The 19,142-nt window shown below is 45.1% G+C and overlaps 1 protein-coding gene and 1 pseudogene across 1 annotated transcript; one reads left to right on the top strand and one right to left on the bottom strand.

Moving 5' to 3' along the window:
* Nucleotides 1-1,203: 1,203 nt before the first annotated feature.
* On the bottom strand, nucleotides 1,204-4,912 carry LOC112222003 (protein FAM78B). Its single transcript, XM_024384929.2, has 2 exons — nucleotides 3,688-4,912; nucleotides 1,204-2,524 (listed from the first exon to the last, which is right to left on the bottom strand). The coding sequence occupies exons 1-2, from the start codon at nucleotides 3,948-3,950 to the stop codon at nucleotides 2,002-2,004; spliced, it is 786 nt and encodes a 261-aa protein (XP_024240697.1). The 5' UTR covers nucleotides 3,951-4,912; the 3' UTR covers nucleotides 1,204-2,001.
* A 3,415-nt stretch (nucleotides 4,913-8,327) lies between these two features.
* On the top strand, nucleotides 8,328-17,091 carry LOC112261705 (annotated as a pseudogene).
* Nucleotides 17,092-19,142: the final 2,051 nt, after the last annotated feature.

Here is a 19,142-nt window from a genome sequence, read left to right on the forward strand (position 1 = left end):
TGTGTGTCAGTGTAAAGGCTAGTATGGTTTGCACCTCAGTAATGAGCAGCATGAGGAGTTCATATTGGTTGCATTCCCCTGTTCAGACGTTGCATGCATCAACCAATGGTTGCGTGCCACGTCATTAACTGTGTCATCGACTGACAGATTTCTATAACGTAGGGAGCGTCCCTCTGCCCTGGCGTTGCTAACGCCTGCCAGAACTTACGTTTAGATAGGTATTTTACGTATCAGCTAACCATATACTGTATGTTATGGCAATCTGTCAGTCGATGACACAGTTGATGATGTGGCATTGGTTGATGCATGCAACATCTGAACAGGGGAACGCAACCATAATGCTGTGGTTAGCTGAAACTTAAAATATTCACACGTTGTAAGATCTGGCATGTGTCAGCAAAACCTGGGCAGAGGGACACGCCCATTACATTCTCAGTCTCCTCTTCATCTACTACCTGGCCTGGCCCACTAAGTCTCCTCTTCATCTACTACCTGGCCTGGCCCACTCAGTCTGCTCTTCATCTACTACCTGGCCTGTCCCACTCAGTCTGCTCTTCATCTACTACCTGGCCTGGCCCACTCAGTCTCCTTTCTGCATCTGAAAAATTGATTTCCAAAATGCTATATCCACCAATTTTTTACATTTGTATTTTTTCACCAGAAATGATTTTTCACCTTCATGTGTGTATAAAATATAACTTTTCTCATATTTTTTATTCATAGATTTTAGATATGTATGAAATGTTTTTTGGGGGGAAAACGCTATATATCCATTGTTTAGCTCGAATGGAATGTTTCTATCCTGTATATTTGACTGTGATATGTGGTTGTCTCACCTAGCTATCTTAAGATGAATGCACTTACTGTAAGTAGCTCTGGATAAGAGCATCTACTAAATTACTAAAATGTCAAATGTAAATGTTTTACATATAGATCTCATATTACTATGTTGAATTATTTTTGTAAAATAAAATATATAAAGATATCACATATGTATCATTTGTACATTTCTTTATTAAAAATGTAGCTATTTGTTACATTTCATTCTATAAAACCTAGCATAACTACTTATTTCTCAGAGAGTGAGGTGGATATATAGCATTTTGCACAACAAAAATATAATTTGTCTCTCTGAAATGAAACCATCAAGTGATAGATTCAAACAAATGCATGTCTGTCATTGAACATGCCATGATTAGATAGTGAAAAAACACATACATCTCTTTCAATATTTCTTTAAACAATAAAAGCTAACTTACCAACATTTCTGAAAATGAATATATAGCGTTTGTAATGAAACTCATCTACTACCTGGCCTGGCCTACACTGCTGTTCTCATTGGGGCTGCTGTAGATTGCTTTAGAGACCCTGTCTTTCCCCTCTCCCAGTAACACATCCATCCCTTTCTGTAACTGTACTGAGCATGAAGGCTGACTTTAAATGTACCACAATCTTTGTTCTTACATATAAAATACATTATACACCTCAATACCACCTGTATTATACCCATAAAGCCACATACATGTACTCTTGTGCCTCTCACACCTTCGGCTAGTCTCACATGGCAACGCATTCTCCACATACTGCATTACCTTTAACCAGAGCCAAAGAGTAATGGGGCTCCATTTGAGATACAGCCCTCTACATCACTGTCATAGACCCAGAGCAATCTGTGATTAAAGATGGCTGCTCTGTCATCTCCGTGAGGCAGTATGGTGTGCGATAGGTTACAGGCTGCTCCCCTGGAGTGTAGCCTACTCTGAAGCCTGCTGGGCCTGGCACACCCACAAGTCCTCCTTGCTTCTCCAGGCCAAATTACTTTATTAAGGCAGGGGTCCGTCTGTAGGTCTGTCCTGTATTTAAACCCGATCCAGGCAATGGTCTTCTCCCGCTCTACTCAAAGGCAGTGGTGGAGATTTAAGGCAGGTGTCCATATTGATCTCATCATGGCTGGATGTCCGGTCCCATAGTTCCACCTCCCCTCCCTCTCTCCTTCGTTCTCTACTTAGGAGGGATGACCACCAGAGGCGGGCCCTTCCTGGGCCTCCACATCAGCACCTGGGCGTCGTTGGCGTTGGGCCTCCCCAGGGCGTTGGGGGGGATAGGCTCCATGCGGGTTAGGACGCGGGGCTGGTCCTGGTGCGTCCGGCCCATCAGGGTGGCTCTGGAGCCCAGGGGCATGGAGGGGTCCACCAAGATGTCCACCCTCATCCGCCACTTGACCGTCTGCAGCAGGATCTTCTCCCGCGTGGCTGTGTTGAGGGCCACCAGCCATGTGGTGAAGCTCTGGTCCCTCTTGATGCGGGTGAGCAGGGGCAGGTTACTGTCGCTGATGGGCACTGCCCAGGTCACACTGGGGTAGAAGTTATCGTTCATGCTGACGGTAAAGCGAGAGGGCTTGGAGGTGGGCCCCGTCAGGGTGACCGTCTCGGTGGTGTTGCCGTACCAGGGGTAGCTCACCCCATCTGAGTCACTGATGGCCCTCACAAGACCCTCACACAGCTCTGGTAGCTCCCAGCTAGACCTGCAGGAGGACAAAGGGTCAGATTACAGTTTAACAGATGGTGGGTTGGAGCCTGTTCTTAGTTGGTCCCTGATTGACATTGTGTTGTGGCTTGTAACACTGTAGGGTCACGAGAAGTTTCAAAAGGCATTAGGTGTCTCACACAAACACATTTGGGAATTAGACATTCTCAAAGAGAACAGAGGAAGACAAACAAATACATACTGTATGTGTGATAAATGGAATCAGCATGTCCATCTCTATTCTACCTCAGGGCTCCATACTGTATGTGTTCAGTGCGTCAGTAGTAGATTCATATCTCATTTGTTTGTTGGCCAATGAGGGGGTGTCAGCTGGTGTGACCTGATGCCACTGTCTCCCCCTCAGAATAACTCCATCTGTCTGTACGCTGTGTTTTTCTGCACCCCCAGACACCCCACCTCCAGCCAGGGTTAAACATCCCCTCACATATGCCTCCTCCAGTGAAAAATACCCCCAGGCAGTGCTGGAGGCGGAGGTATGTGTTGCTCGTCAGTGGGTGTGTGATTGTGTCTCCGGTAGAGGAGGGAGCGTGGGAGTGTCAGTGCATCTATCTCTCCCTCCATTGTTTCGGTGAACACAATGTGTCTAGAAGCAGTTGTTTAGCTCCTCAGATGTTTCTATTTTGATGCTGAAATCACAGGAACAGAATCAATTGGTGGGCGTTTGAATGAAAGATGGTGACAGCATAGTTACCCTGCTGTGTGCACAAATGCTCTGCAACACATGTACCCACACAGCCATACATCAACTGTTGCATTGCATTCACGTAATTTTTGATGCCTCACAAAACCGATTTAGAGATTTATGGCATTTAAGATGTCTCTCTCTCACACACACACACACACACACACACACACACACACACACACACACACACACACACACACACACACACACACACACACACACACACACACACACACACACACACACACACACACACACACACACACACACACACACACAGGAACAATGACTAAGGTCTGTTCCTTTGCTTTGGCACCTGCCGAATGCACCAAAGAGGTGACAGTTTAGGACATATCATCAGGGGGAGGGTGGAGCATCAGTCCCCTGTGACAGAGGACAGTCAGCACCTAGCCTCCTGATGGGGGAATTCAAAACAGGAGGAGAACTCAACTTACATGCCGATGTCGTTGTAGGTGTTGTAGAATTCCATCTGGGTGCATGCCTGGATCCAACCCACCACCCAAGTCTCATTACGGGGAATAGGGGGCATCACTATCCGTGCAGAGGCCTTGAAATAGGGCGTCTTGTAGCGCAACACTATAGGCGAATTCTCCTCAATGATTGTTGGGCAGTGGTCGATAGTGGCGGAAACGTCGTAGACCACTATGTTTTCACGTTTGATGCGCGACTTACAGGTGATGCTCTGTATGCAGCCCATGATGAGGTTAGGGTTCTAGTCAGGGGGACTTGACGGGATGATAACACTGTGGACTTGGGATAAATGTGTCATCAATCTCTGTCACGTCCCATTGAATCCAGACGCTATAGTTAAAATGGCACATTAGTCAATGCATTTTATCCAAAAACGCAATCAGTTCCATCCACATTTACGCACGAAGACAAAACAGATAGGTGGCCTGATCTTGGAATAGGGGAACAGATGAAATAACAGCAGTTGGTGATATGGGATCCTCTCTATGTCTCGTATCGCAGGTGTAGCCTGTCGGTGTCTGTGTGGCACTGCCCTCTCTTGCAGTCCGGGCTTCCGTGGGCTCCAGCCCCTCAAAATGATTGTTACCCGCGGCCTTTGTATTCAAATCCACACGTCCGCTTGCAGGTCTGTGCCGCTTGATCCTCTTCTTTCTTCCCCGGGCTGTCATGTCACAAGCCGGAGGAGAGCGGCGGACTCAGAGGCGTCGTGTCGATGTCCCCGTCGGGTGGTGGTCGTGATGCTTGTTGATGCGGCGCTGGCGGCTCACAAGGTGCACTTGATCGGAGCGATGACATTGACAATCTACACCACCCGGCATTCCTCACTATGACAGTAAAACGATGGTTAAAAACAAGGCCAAAGCGGAGAATTCCCGCATTTTTCATTGAACGCTTGCTTCCTCTCTGCAGAATTGTCTGAACAACAGCTTCTCGCCTCGATAAATCAGCAGGTGAAAAACAATTGTTTAAGAAAAGAGAAATGATATAGCCTACCACAGTTCTATCCAATCAGACAATCAATGTATCGAATTGTCGCCGCATGGCTTGATGAAGTCAGACACATTAAGGATTCATTAGGGATTCTGTCTTGTCTCCTTTTTTCTCCGAAAGCTATGCGTCCTCTGGCGCTGTTCAGCTTCCCTGGTGCTGATGATGATGAGTGAACCAATGAAAAGCAGAGGTATACTGAGCGCGTGGTAGTGCCGGGTCCATTATTTGGCAGTAACAGTGTACATTTCCTCCATAGCTTGAATGGCTATAGCGTATACCTGACCAATTGATGGTTTAATTTTTTTATGAGCGACATACTCCACACCAATTATGCAATGGCAGGCTTTTGTCTACTCTATAGCCATTATTTGAAGGCAGCGCAATCAATAAGATTAGGCTATAATTGTATGATTATATCATATAATTTTAGGGCAAATTTAAATCGATTTTTGCAGGAGAGCTTGATGTTCTTAAAAAAATAAATAGCACTTACTAATCTTTGTTTGACATGATGATGAACCACAGTCGAGTTCTTTACACGAATAAAGGTAGGCGTGGCATTCTGAGCAGACAAGGATGCCCAATTTCAGTTCACTACGACAAATGGGAGGTTCTACACTTGTAGCCACATTTGACATGGCCTTACAGTTTATGGGATTGGCCCTGCCAGTGAATCTGATGTAGACGGTAATAACAAAGCACCCCCCATTATTGGCACGCTGGGACTTTAATGTCATCCTACAGTGATCCCTTTGCCAACGCGCTGACATTGGTTTGGTATTTTCCCTGAAATGCACAAGGTCCTCTACTCCGACAATGAATCCACAGATAAAAGAGTAAACTGCGTTTGTTTCTAGTCATCTCTCCTCCTTCAGGCTTCTTCTTCTTATCTGGACTTTATATGGCGGTTGGCAACCAACTTCAAGGTGCATTACCACCACCAACTGGACTGGAGAGTGGACCTCAGTTCATCTTTCAATCACCCACGTGGGTATATGCTCCTAAAAAATGAGGAAATGAGAGAGATGGGACTTGCAGCGTGTCAACCATCACAAATAGAACCATGTTATATTTTAGCCCCTGGCTACACAGATGCTTGTTGACGTGCATTTTGCAATGCTTGCCCACGCGACGCAAGCAGTGTGTTCAGTGTAACCGATGTGAAATGGCTGGCTAGTTAGTGGTGGTGCGCGCTAATAGCGTTTCAATCGGTGACGTTACTCGCTTTGAGACCTTGAGGTAGTGGTTCCCCTTGCTCTGCAAGAGCCGCGGCTTTTGTGGAGCGATGGGTAACGATGCTTCGTGAGTGACTGTGGTTGATGTGTGCAGAGGAGCCCAGGTTGGGGCGAGGAGAGGGACGGAAGCTATACTGTTACATCAGCATAGAGTTGGTAAAATATTACTCCTGCCTTCAAGTACTTTTATAAAATAATTTGACTGTGATCAGTGGTGGAAAAAGTACCCAATTGTCATACTTGAGTAAAAGTATAGTTACCTTAATAATAAGTTACTCAAGTAAAAGTGAAAATCACCCAGAAAAATACTACTTGAGTAAAAGTAAAAAAGTATTTGGTTCTAAATATACCCATCAAAAGTAAATGTAATTGCTAAAATATGCCTAAATCAAACGCCCTCAACAATGCAGTTTTTAATTATTTATATTTTTATATTCCCTTTTTTCTCCCCAATTGGTAGTAGTTACAGTCTTGTCTCATCGCTGCATCTCCCGTACAGACTGGTAGTAGTTACAGTCTTGTCTCATCGCTGCATCTCCCGTACAGACTAGCACAGCTAGCACTGCGATTCAGTGTGTTAGACCTTTGCACCACCCATGAGGCCCTCAACAATACCGTTTTAAGAAAAATAAGTGTTAACTAAAAAATAGAAATAAAAATAACATTTAATTAAAGAGCAGCAGTAAAATAACAGTAGCGAGGCTATATATAGGGGGTACCGGTATAGAGTCAATGTGCGGGGGCACCGGATAGTCAAGGTAATTGAGGTAATATATACATGTAGGTAGAGTTAAAGTGTCTATCCACAGATAATAAACAGAGAGTAGCACCAGGGTAAAAGTGGGGGGGGCAATCAAATAGCCATTTGATTAGATGTTCAGGAGTCTTATGGCTTGGTGGTAGTAGCTGTTAAGAAGCCTTTTGGACCTAGACTTCCTGACAGCCGCCCCCAGGTGGTAAGGGTAGGTAACAACACATCCGCCACGCTGATCCTCAACACAGGGGCCCCTCAGGGGTGTGTGCTCAGCCCCCTCCTTTACTCCCTGTTCACTCATGACTGCATGGCCGGGCACGACTCCAACACCATCATTACATTTGCCGATGACACAACAGTGGTAGGCCTGATCACCGACAACAACGAGACAGCCTTTTGAGAGGAGGTCAGAGACCAGGCCGTGTGGTGCCAGGACAACAAACTCTCCCTCAATGTGATCAAGACAAAGGAGATTATTGTTGACTACAGGAAAAAGATGGGGCTGTAGTGGAGCAGGTTGAGAGCTTAATGTTCCTTGGTGTCCACATCACCTACAAACTAACATGGTCCAAGCACACCATGACAGTCGTGAAGCGAGCACGACAAAATCTATTCCGCCTCAGCAGACTGAAAATAATTGGCATGGGTCCTCAGATCCTCAAAAGGTTCTACAGCTGCACCATCGAGAGCATCCTGACTGGCTGCGTCACTGCCTGGTATGGCAACTGCTCGGCCTCCGACCACAAGGCACTTACAGAGAGTAGTGCGAACGGCCCAGTACATCACTGTGTCTAAGCTTCCTGCCACCCAGGACCTCTATACCCAGCGGTGTCAGAGGAACACCCTAAAAATGGTCAAATACTCCAGCCACCCTAGTCATAGACTCTTCTCTCTGCTACCACACGGCAAGCAGTACCGAAGTGCCAAGTCTAGGTCCACGAGGCTTCTAAACAGCTTCCAACCCAAGTCATAAGACTCCTGAACATCTAGTCAAAAGGCCACCCAGACTATTTGCATTGCCCCCCCCCCTCCCCTCTCCACACCACTGCCACTCTCTGTTGTCATCTATGCAGTCACTTTAATTAACTCTACATACATGTACATACTACCTCATCTAACCCGTGCCCCCACACATTGACTCTGTACCGGCACCCCCCCTGTATATATTGTTATTTTTTACTGCTGCTCTTTAATTATTTGTTACTTTTATCTCTTATTCTTATCCATAATTTTTGAAACTGCACTGTTGGTTAGGGCCTTGCATTTCACTGTATTCTGCGCAAGTGACTAATCAAATTAGATTTAATTTGATTTACAAACGATGCATTTGTGTTTAGTGAGTCTGCCAAATCAGAGGCAGTAGGGATGACCACGTGTTATCTTGATAAGTGCATGAATTGGAACATTTTCCTGTCCTGCTAAGCAATATGTATCCAGTACATTTGGGTGTCAGGGAAAATTTATGAACTAAAAAGTACATTATTTTCTTTAGGAATGTAGTGAAGTAAAAGTAAAAGTAGTCAAAAAAATAAATAGTAAAGTAAAGTACAAATGCTCAAAAAAATGACTTAAGAAGTACTTCAAAGTATTTTTACTTATGTAGTTTACACCACAGACTGTGATCATGATGAATCCACAAGTTGTGTCTGTACTTGGAGGACCTGGTGCAGGGAAAGGAACCCATCGTGCCAAAATTTGAAGGCATGTGAACATTTAAAATTTCGGTCAGGATGGAGATATTTTATATTTCAAGCAGTGGAGGCTCCACAGAGGAGGAATGGAAGGTCCATCCTCCTCTTTCAATTTCATTAAACAATTGTAAAACATTTAAAAAGTTATCCTTTTTAGATAAAACTATACTTAATATATTCACTTCCCCAAATCATTGATTAAAACACACTATTTTGCTAAGAAGGTCTACAGTAGCCTCATCAGCACTCTGTAGGATAGCACCATTGTGTAACTGGGGGACAGCTAGCTTCCATCCTCCTCTGGGTACATTGACTTCAATACAAAATCTAGGAGGCTCATGGTTCTCACCCCCTTCCATAGACTTACACAGTAATTATGACAACTTCTGGAGGATGCCCTCCAATCTATTAGAGCTCTTGCAGCATGAACTGACATGTTGTCCACCCAATCAAAGGATCAGAGAATTCATCTTGTACTGAAACCATAAGCTACAGCTAGCTAGCACAGCAATGCATAAAATGTGGTGAGCAGTTGACTCAAAGATAGAGAAAGACAATAGTTGATAGTTTTGGATAAACTAATTTCTTCCAAAATGAAGGAGATGCAAGAGAGAAATAGCGAGAGAGATTTCGTCATTTTATTTTCACTTTCAGTTTCACTTACTTAGCTAGCAAATGCAGCTTGCTAGTTTAGCCTACTGAAACACCCTTCTCAAACAGAGGGATGCTGCATTAGCTAGCTGGCTATGACTATCCAACACAACACTAGAACTTTTCCAAGTCAAGGTAATCTTTTGGGTTTACAAATGTATTGCCACCGGGGCCCGCCGGTATAACTGCTTACTGACTGTACACAGTAACGTTACTGCATGATTGCAGCGGGTTTACTAATGCATTAATTCTATTAGCTATGCTGACTATGATGTTACTTTCGCTAACATGGTGACAACGATGTAGGCTGTGTGTAGCGGTTTGGCTTGGAACGTTTTTTTTCGCTTGGTCACATTCAGCTGATGTGTTGTACTTTGAAGTCCACATGCGAAGGTGAGAGGACGAGAGAGCATAGATGTGAGAAGGAATACAACGTGGCTGCTATGAAAGTAAATTGTGTTTACGCTTGATCAGGGGTGTATTCATCCCTCCGATTCTGTTGAAAAACGTTTCTTAAACAGATGCAAACTGAACAAAACGGGATAAATATACCTGATTTTGTCCAATAGAAACACTTGTTTGCAACTGTTGGACTAATAATTACATCATATATCAGCTAGATGCAGGCAAGAGTGTGCATGACACTGTTGAATATCATTGTATGTCAACGTGTCACTGTCTGTCACGTCAAATTTGTCTCTTGACCTGTGTGCCCCTAAGTTGGTGCCTTAGGTTGTAGCAAACTCATAAGTGTAGGGAAAATGTAGTAGCCTAAACCTATGGCTGTTACATTGAACTGGGTGAATGGAGTATGAATGACAGTCATCCATTATGGTGTAATAGAAATACACCATAATGTAGTATGTACATGTATGTAGAGTTAAAGTGACTATGCATAGATGATAACAGAGAGTGGGAGTGGTGTGGAGAGGGGAGGGTGGGATTGCAAATAGTCTGGGTAGCCATTTGACTAGATGTTCAGGAGTCTTATGACTTGGGGGTAGAAGTAAATTGAGTAAACCTCACCATGCTCATGAAAAAATGAATCGACCCTAATCTTAAATGGCACTGACCGCAACTGATTTTAAGTCATAGGTGTCCCCCTGACCGGACTGGAACTCTGTAATACCTACAATTTATAAACGTTTATAACCCTGGGAGCCAATAGGGGTTTCCCGTGGGGTTTATGTTCTACACTGACCTGGGTTGACCTGGGCTGGAATGTAAACATGTCAACATTGAGGTTCAAAGGGCATAAGCACTCACATAAACACCAGTCATATCGGTCATACACGGTCCCTCCCTTTATTGACATCCAACAGAGGATAACCTAGTTTGAAAAGTCACAGTGCAGGTATTAACTATGACAATTCATTGCTTTGACTTGTGTATTTTCCTTCTTTTCTTAGGCCTTCCCTTGTTCAAGTTTCCCAGGCTTATGGCTGCACTCACCTGTCTGCAGGCAACCTCTTGCGGGCCGAGAGGGGTCAGGAGGCATTGAATATGGACAGCTGATCGGAAGCTACATCAAGGATGGCAAGATTGTTCCTGTGGAGATCACAATCAACTTACTGAGGAAGGTACCTCATCATCTTGTTTGCAGTTAATTGAGTAAACCCTGCCTTATTGTTTTTTCCTTTTTCAAATTTGCTCCTGGGCCATGTAGAAAGGCTGGACGAGGCATTATTTTAGAAGGAATTGAGTGACACCTACATACAGTAATCAGATCCAGTTTGTACCCTCCCAACTCCCCTGCCCCCATCCTTCTCCCAGGCGATGGAGGAAACGATGCAGCTGGACCAGTCAAAGCTCCGCTTCCTAATTGATGGCTTTCTGCGTAACCAAGACCACTTCCAGGGCTGGACCTGTGTCATGGAGGGGAAGGCTGATGTCCAATTCGTCCTCTTCTTTGACTACAGCAATCAGGCGGGAGGCAACTAACTACATCTCCTGGAATAGCAGGGAAAGAGCTGTGTGATCTCTGATACGTTTCTTCTAATTGCAGCAGTCCATATGAAGAAATGATCTGACTCAGTCTCTATTGTGTATGTGGTATTGTGAATGGTAAAGTCAGCAGGGTTGCCTGTGTGTGTGTGTGTGTGTGTGTGTGTGTGTGTGTGTGTGTGTGTGTGTGTGTGTGTGTGTGTGTGTGTGTGTGTGTGTGTGTGTGTGTGTGTGTGTGTGTGTGTGTGTGTGTGTGTGTGTGTGCGTGTGTGTGCAGCTGTGTTTTGACAGGTGTCTGGATTGAGGGAAGAGCAGTGGACGCTAAAACGACAACAGAGGGTGTCTAGAGAAGCGTAGGGCCTCACCTACAACAAGCCCCCAGGCATTTATTCTTGTGGTACTGAGATGTCTTGTCTTATGGATATGCCAGGATGTGTGTCTCGTGTATGTTCCTGGTCTGCGCTGAAGGGTACAGACATACAGTCAACACGGCCCGTCATAGAGCTGAATGAACAACAGAGGAAAGTATACACCGTGGATGCCTCTCGCAGTGTGTGGAGGAGGTCAGTAAGGTCATGTACACACACAACACACACACACTATATACTGTATATAGTCAAAATGTAATACTGTATATTACATGCAGAGTAATATGTTCCCAGGCTGTTCACAGTCACACAGACAGTGTCACATGTCTTCCTATGACCACATGTGGATCACCAATTCACTATGAGCTGCTGGGGCAACTCAGCAAGCCACCCCAGCTGTCCGAACATGTGTGGCTGACAAGTGAAACACTCCTCTCATTCTTTCTATTTACAGTGTTGTGTGATTGTGGTGTTGTTAATTGAAAATAATTATTTTCCTCTAAAAGCTTAATTAATCGTATCCTGTCTCCTCCAGGTATTTGCTGAAGTCAAGAGAATTTTGCAGCTTCCTGTCTATCCACCGATGCAATTAACCCTGCACTAACAGCAAGTTGGGTATTTTGAGGTTATCACGTGCTTTGTAAATAACAGGTGTGGACTAACAATGAAATGCTGACTTATGGGCCCTTCCCAACAAGAAAGAAAATTGAGAAATAATAGAAAACTTAAACACTTAATAATAATAATAAAATACAGAATGACTAGCGATAACTTGGCTATATACAAGGTGTTACAGTACTGAGTGGATGTACAGGGGTACGAGGTAATAACTTGGCTACATACAAGGTGTTACAGTACTGAGTGGATGTACAGGGGTACGAGGTAATAACTTGGCTATATACAAGGTGTTACAGTACTGAGTGGATGTACAGGGGTACGAGGTAATAACTTGGCTATATACAAGGTGTTACAGTACTGAGTGGATGTACAGGGGTACGAGGTAATAACTTGGCTATATACAAGGTGTTACAGTACTGAGTGGATGTACAGGGGTACGAGGTAATAACTTGGCTATATACAAGGAGTTACAGTACTGAGTGGATGTACAGGGGTACGAGGTAATAACTTGGCTATATACAAGGAGTTACAGTACTGAGTGGATGTACAGGGGTACGAGGTAATAACTTGGCTATATACAAGGAGTTACAGTACTGAGTGGATGTGCAGGGGTACGAGGTAATAACTTGGCTATATACAAGGGGTTACAGTACTGAGTGGATGTACAGGGGTACGAGGTAATAACTTGGCTATATACAAGGAGTTACAGTACTGAGTGGATGTACAGGGGTATGAGGTAATAACTTGGCTATATACAAGGAGTTACAGTACTGAGTGGATGTACAGGGGTACGAGGTAATAACTTGGCTATATACAAGGAGTTACAGTACTGAGTGGATGTACAGGGGTACGAGGTAATAACTTGGCTATATACAAGGGGATACAGTACTGAGTGGATGTACAGGGGTATGAGGTAATAACTTGGCTATATACAAGGTGTTACAGTACTGAGTGGATGTACAGGGGTACGAGGTAGTTGAGGTAGATATGTAACTAGAAATAATGAGACAGATAGTAAACAGTAGCAGTAGAATACGTAATGCGTCCATAAAAGTCCTTGTAAAGGGTCAATGCAGATCATCCGGGTAGCTATTTGGTTAAGTATTTAACTAACTATTGCCTTGGGGGTAGAAGCTGTTCAGGGTCCTGTTGGTTCCAGATTTGGTGCATCAGTACCTCTTGCCTTGCGGTAGCCGAGAGAACAGTCTATAACAAGCCAATAATGATTATTTTGAATGAGTCTGTAATGCAAAGGGGTTTAATTATGAGGATTGTTGTAAAGCAGTGGCAATTGGTGTGCGGGGCACTGCAGCCTGTTGTGTCAAGATATAGTTAATTATTGCACATATTGTTTATCTATATAAAGGTCCATAGCAAATAGCAACCACATGTTTTCATTTTTATTTGACATACTGTACATTACATTACCAAAAGTATGTGGACACCTGCTCGTCGAACATCTTATTCCAAAATCATAGGCATTAATATGTAGTTGGTCCCCCCTTTCCTGCTATTACAGCCTCCACTCTTCTGGGAGGGCTTTCCACTATATGTTTGAACATTGTTGCAGGGACCTTTGGAATACATTCCAATACACTCCAAAGGTGTTCGATGAGGTTGAGGTCAGGGCTCTGCGCAGGCCAGTCAAGTTCTTCCTCACCGATCTTGACAAACCTTTTCTGGAAGAACCTCGCTTTGTGCATGGGAGCATTGTCATGCTGGAACAGAAAAGGGCCTTCCCCAAACTGTTGTCACAAATTTGGAAGCACAGAATCGTCTAGAATATAATTGTATGTTGTAGCGTTAAGATTTCCATTCACTGGAACTGAGGGGCCTAGCTCGAACCATGTAAAACAGCCCACAGACGATTATTCCTCCTCCACCAAAGTTTACAGTTGGCACTATGCAGGTAGCATTCTCCTGGCATCCGCAAAACCCAGATTTGTCCGTCAGACTGCCAGATGGTGAAGCGTGATTCATCACTCCATAGAATGCGTTTCCACTGCTCCAGAGTCTAATGGTGGTGAGCTTTACACCACTCCAGTCGACGCTTGGCATTGTGCATGGTGATCTTAGACTTTTGTGTGGCTGCTCGACCATGGAAACCCATTTCATGAAGCTCCCAACAAAAGTTATTGTGCTGACTGATGTTGCTTCTAGAGGCAGTTTGGAACTCGGTAGTGAGTGTTGCAACCGAGGACAGATTATTATTTTTTCTACCCACTTCAGCCCTCGCCGTCACGGTCTGTGGGCTTGTGTGGCCTACCACTTGGCTGAGCCATTGTTGCTCCTAGATGTTTCTACTTTACAATAGCAGCACTTACAGTTGACCGGGGCAGCTCTAGCAGGGCAGACATTTGACGAACTGACTTGTTTAAAAGGTGTCATCCTATGACGGTGCCATGTTGAAAGTCACTGAGCTCTTCAATAAGACCATTCTACTGCCAATGTTTGTCTATGGAGATTGTGTGCTCAATTTTATACATCTGTCAGCACCGGGTGTCGCTGAAATAGCCGAATCCACTCATTTGAAGGGGTGTCCACATACTTTGTATATATAGTGAGTCTTACTGTGCAGTGTTAACTCTATTACTACAGAATCTCTGTTATAGTTGCAACTCTGTAATCTAAGCAGCGAAGAATTACTTCATATAATAAACCACCTTGGATCAAAGTAAACGTGTTTAATTGACGTGGCCAGTGAAGTGCTCCTCTGCACTGCCTACAACAGTCCAATAGAGGGTAGTATGGATGTATTTTACTATCCATTGTCTCCATGTACAGCCTGTCTGCTGACATCTTTCTAATGAGTCCTAGTTTTGACATCCTGACCTGACGTCTGTCATATAATGCTTACCTTTTTTTCATTCCCAATCTCATTGTTTGATGGTCCTCCTGACCAAAAATACATTGACATTACAATTAACCCTAGAACTCATTCATCTATTTTGTAATCCACATTTCTGTTTGAATAAAGTGATATTAAGGAAGTGAGCTATATGAGTGCAGTCGACAAACCCATAATTCCTGGGGTTTCTCAGAGTTTTAGGATTGAATGCTTCGCTACTTTGGAACCTTGCACCTCAGGAAGTGAAGTCTCCCCATTCCAGATATGACCGAATGGCTGTCTCAGACTGGGATGACATGTACCAGCGAAACAGAACTTCTGACACTGCACTAATGAGGGGTGTGTGCTGGTGGCTAGCTAGGTGTCTACCAGGTGAATGGCCATTTGTGTGCCTAAAGTCTTGTGGAACATAATGGGTGCTGATCCCAGCTCTTTGAGCTGGGCTTGGGCTCTTAAAGGACAATGGAATGACAGGGCGAGGGGTGTGGGGGAGGGAGATCTTTACTGGCTGTTAAGGAGATGTTAAAATGACCATAATCCTGTGCAGGGGACAAATTTAATTTATACCAACATTTTAAATATTTAACATAAAATTGTTTTTATTTTATTATTTAACATAAAATCTTTTTGTATCATCAAAAAGGCTGTTTTTTCAAAACTTTAAATACATTTTCAATTGACAAAGTACAACACACAAAGTCCCACAGTAACTATTTCACCAATCAGTGTTTCACCTAGAAATATCTTTCATATAACATTATTGCCTTTCACAATGCAATGCTCACAGTACTTTTCATATGATTCTCTTCTCATTTGTTTAAATACATTTGACCATCACTTAATCCAACTGTGCTTGGTAAACCTATAGATTTTGAACAGGTTGTCTACTATATATGGATTTTGAGAACTACAGAAATAAAATGTGTGTTTGTAAAGTATAAACATCTAAATGACATGTATGATACATGATAACCATACATAATGACTACTGGTTATTGCTAATTGATTTCACATAGTGGTAAGCACAGTTGGTCTCCATATGAAAGGGGATGTGTGAACACTTGCAATTTCTTTCAACATGGAGCAGATAGACAGCAAGGGAGAGGAAGAAATTAAAGAGCCTGTGGACAAGGGACTCGTCAAAGAGGTCAAAGAGGTGGGCATGTTCCCCGTCAAAGAGGTCAAAGAGGTGGGCATGGGCCCCATCAAAGAGGTCAAAGAGGTGGGCATGGGCCCCGTCAAAGAGGTCAAAGAGGTGGGCATGGGCCCCGTCAAAGAGGTCAAAGAGGTGGGCATGTTCCCCGTCAAAGAGGTCAAAGAGGTGGGCATGTTCCCTGTCAAAGAGGTGGGCATGTTCCCCGTCAAAGAGGTCAAAGAGGTGGGCATGTTCCCCGTCAAAGAGGTCAAAGAGGTGGGCATGGACCCCGTCAAAGAGGTCAAAGAGGTGGGCATGGGCCCTGTTAAAGAGGTCAAAGAGGTGGGCATTTTCCCCGTCAAAGAGGTCAAAGAGGTGGGCATGGACCCCGTCAAAGAGGTCAAAGAGGTGGGCATGGGCCCTGTCAAAGAGGTCAAAGAGGTGGGCATGTTCCCCGTCAAAGAGGTGGGCATGTTCCCCGTCAAAGAGGTCAAAGAGGTGGGCATGGGCCCCGTCAAAGAGGTCAAAGAGGTGGGCATGGACCCTGTCAAAGAGGTGGGCATGGACCCTGTCAAAGAGGTCAAAGAGGTGGGCATGGGCCCTGTCAAAGAGGTCAAAGAGGTGGGCATGGGCCCCGTCAAAGAGGTGGGCATCAGAGAGAGGGAGGCAAATGGCAGGGAACTGTGGTGTCTAATGAAGTCCGGGCCATTGTCATTGACCATGTGGTAAACAGAGGCTGCCAGATTAGTTCACCTCAATCTGAAAAGATCAACTGTCAATTCGATCATGAGAACATTTTGCCAAGAAAACCGGTAAGTCTGCATGATATGCACTTTCCTTTACCATTACGCTTACAGTAAATTACATATTGTAATACATGTAAATTCACAAATCATGTTACAGTATTCTTACAGTATGAACTATTGACAGTATATTCTGTTCTACCCTACCATGCAGAGGTGGTTCAGGCATGGTTTGGTGCCCATCCCCGATTAATGAACCTATACCTGCCCCCATGCCCCATTCTTCAACCCTATTTGTTTTTCAGCATGGAGGTGGAAGGTTTAGATCGCCATCCCCATAAGCGTGCCACCCTCCTGGCCATGGATGAGGCATGGACGACAGCGATGTAGACCCATGTCAAGTTTGGATTCGCCATGCCAAAAGGTTTTTCCTGCGGTGCATGAACAATGAGGACATTCACTGTGATGTGGATGAGAATGTATGGCCAGATGCTCAAGACATGCTTGATGCAAATGCACGCCAAACGTTATGTTTTATTTTCATTCATTTAAATTGTTTCATTTAATTGTTTACATTTCATTACAGACAGTACACGTAGGTTGCAATTATATCTGAAAAATACAATGTTTTTTTGTTGCATGAATGGTTATAAAGGATGATCACACTTTTGATTACACATTGGATAGATATATTTTAGATAGATTTTCGATAAATTTAGTTGGGTAAATGTAAGTGTACTGCATAGTTTGAAAACTGTGTAATCTACTTTCAGCACTTCTAAGGGTGATTTGAAGCACGTATTTTGCATGGTTTGCTATTCGATTAACTGGTAGTTAGAACAACTGAATTGAAAAGACACCATTATGATGTGGGGATTAAACCAATGTTCTCATTACATTTCACAACAAACTTAGATTTTGAATCAATGGTTGTGTGGTGAGCGATGTTAACCACTAGATTATCTGCCGCCCCTAACCACTAGGGTATCTGCCGCCCCTAACCACTAGGGTATCTGCCGCCCCTAACCACTAGGTTATCTGCCGCCCCTAACCACTAGGTTATCTGCCGCTCCTAACCACTAGGTTATCTGCCGCCCCTAACCACTAGGTTATCTGCCGCCCCTAACCACTAGGTTATCTGCCGCCCCTAACCACTAGGGTATCTGCCGCCCCTAACCACCAGGTTATCTGCCGCCCCTAACCACCAGGGTATCTGCCGCCCCTAACCACTAGGTTATCTGCCGCCCCTAACCACTAGGGTATCTGCCACCCCTAACCACTAGGGTATCTGCCGACCCAACCACTAGGGTATCTGCCGCCCCTAACCACTAGGATATCGGCCGCCCCTAACCACTAGTGTATCTGCCGCCCCCTAACCACTAGGGTATCTGCCGCCACTAACCACTAGGGTATCTGCCGCCCCTAACCACTAGGTTATCTGCCGCCCCTAACCACTAGGGTATCTGCCGCCCCTAACCACTAGGGTATCTGCCGCCCCTAACCACTAGGGTATCTGCCGCCCCTAACCACTAGGTTATCTGCCGCCACTAACCACTAGGGTATCTGCCGCCCCTAACCACCAGGTTATCTGCCGCCCCTAACCACCAGGGTATCTGCCGCCCCTAACCACTAGGGTATCTGCCGCCCTTAACCACTAGGGTATCTGCCGCCCCTAACCACTAGGATATCGGCCGCCCCTAACCACTAGTGTATCTGCCGCCCCTAACCACTAGGGTATCTGCCGCCCCTAACCACTAGGGTATCTGCCGCCCCTAACCACTAGGGTATCTGCCGCCCCTAACCACTAGGGTATCTGCCGCCCCTAACCACTAGTGTATCTGCCGCCCCTAACCACTAGGTTATCTGCCGCCCCCTAACCACTAGGGTATCTGCCGCCCCTAACCACTAGGGTATCTGCTGCCCCTAACCACTAGGGTATCTGCTGCCCCTAACCACTAGGGTATCTGCCGCCCTTAACCACTAGGGTATCTGCCACCCCTAACCACTAGGGTATCTGCTGCCCCTAACCACTAGGGTGTCTGCCGCCCCTAACCACTAGGGTATCTGCTGCCCCTAACCACTAGGGTATCTGCCGCCCCTAACCACTAGGGTATCTGCCGCCCTTAACCACTAGGGTATCTGCTGCCCTAACCACTAGGGTATCTGCTGCCCCTAACCACTAGGGTATCTGCCGCCCCTAACCACTAGGGTATCTGCCGCCCTTAACCACTAGGGTATCTGCTGCCCCTAACCACTAGGGTATCTGCTGCCCCTAACCACTAGGGTATCTGCCGCCCTTAACCACTAGGGTATCTGCTGCCCCTAACCACTAGGGTATCTGCTGCCCCTAACCACTAGGGTATCTGCTGCCCCTAACCACTAGGGTATCTGCCGCCCCTAACCACCAGGGTATCTGCCGCCCCTAACCACTAGGGTATCTG

The sequence above is a fragment of the Oncorhynchus tshawytscha genome, linkage group LG01 (assembly GCF_018296145.1).
Source record: "Oncorhynchus tshawytscha isolate Ot180627B linkage group LG01, Otsh_v2.0, whole genome shotgun sequence".
Taxonomy (NCBI): Eukaryota; Metazoa; Chordata; class Actinopteri; order Salmoniformes; family Salmonidae; genus Oncorhynchus; species Oncorhynchus tshawytscha.

Bases quoted from the DNA above. Each gene is read 5' to 3' on its own strand.
- LOC112222003 (XM_024384929.2), bottom strand. From the start codon at position 3,950: ATGGGCTGCATACAGAGCATCACCTGTAAGTCGCGCATCAAACGTGAA. The intron at 2,525-3,687 runs GTAAGTTGAGTT...GTCCTCCTGCAG, and splicing joins ACCTACAACGACATCGGCAT to GTCTAGCTGGGAGCTACCAG.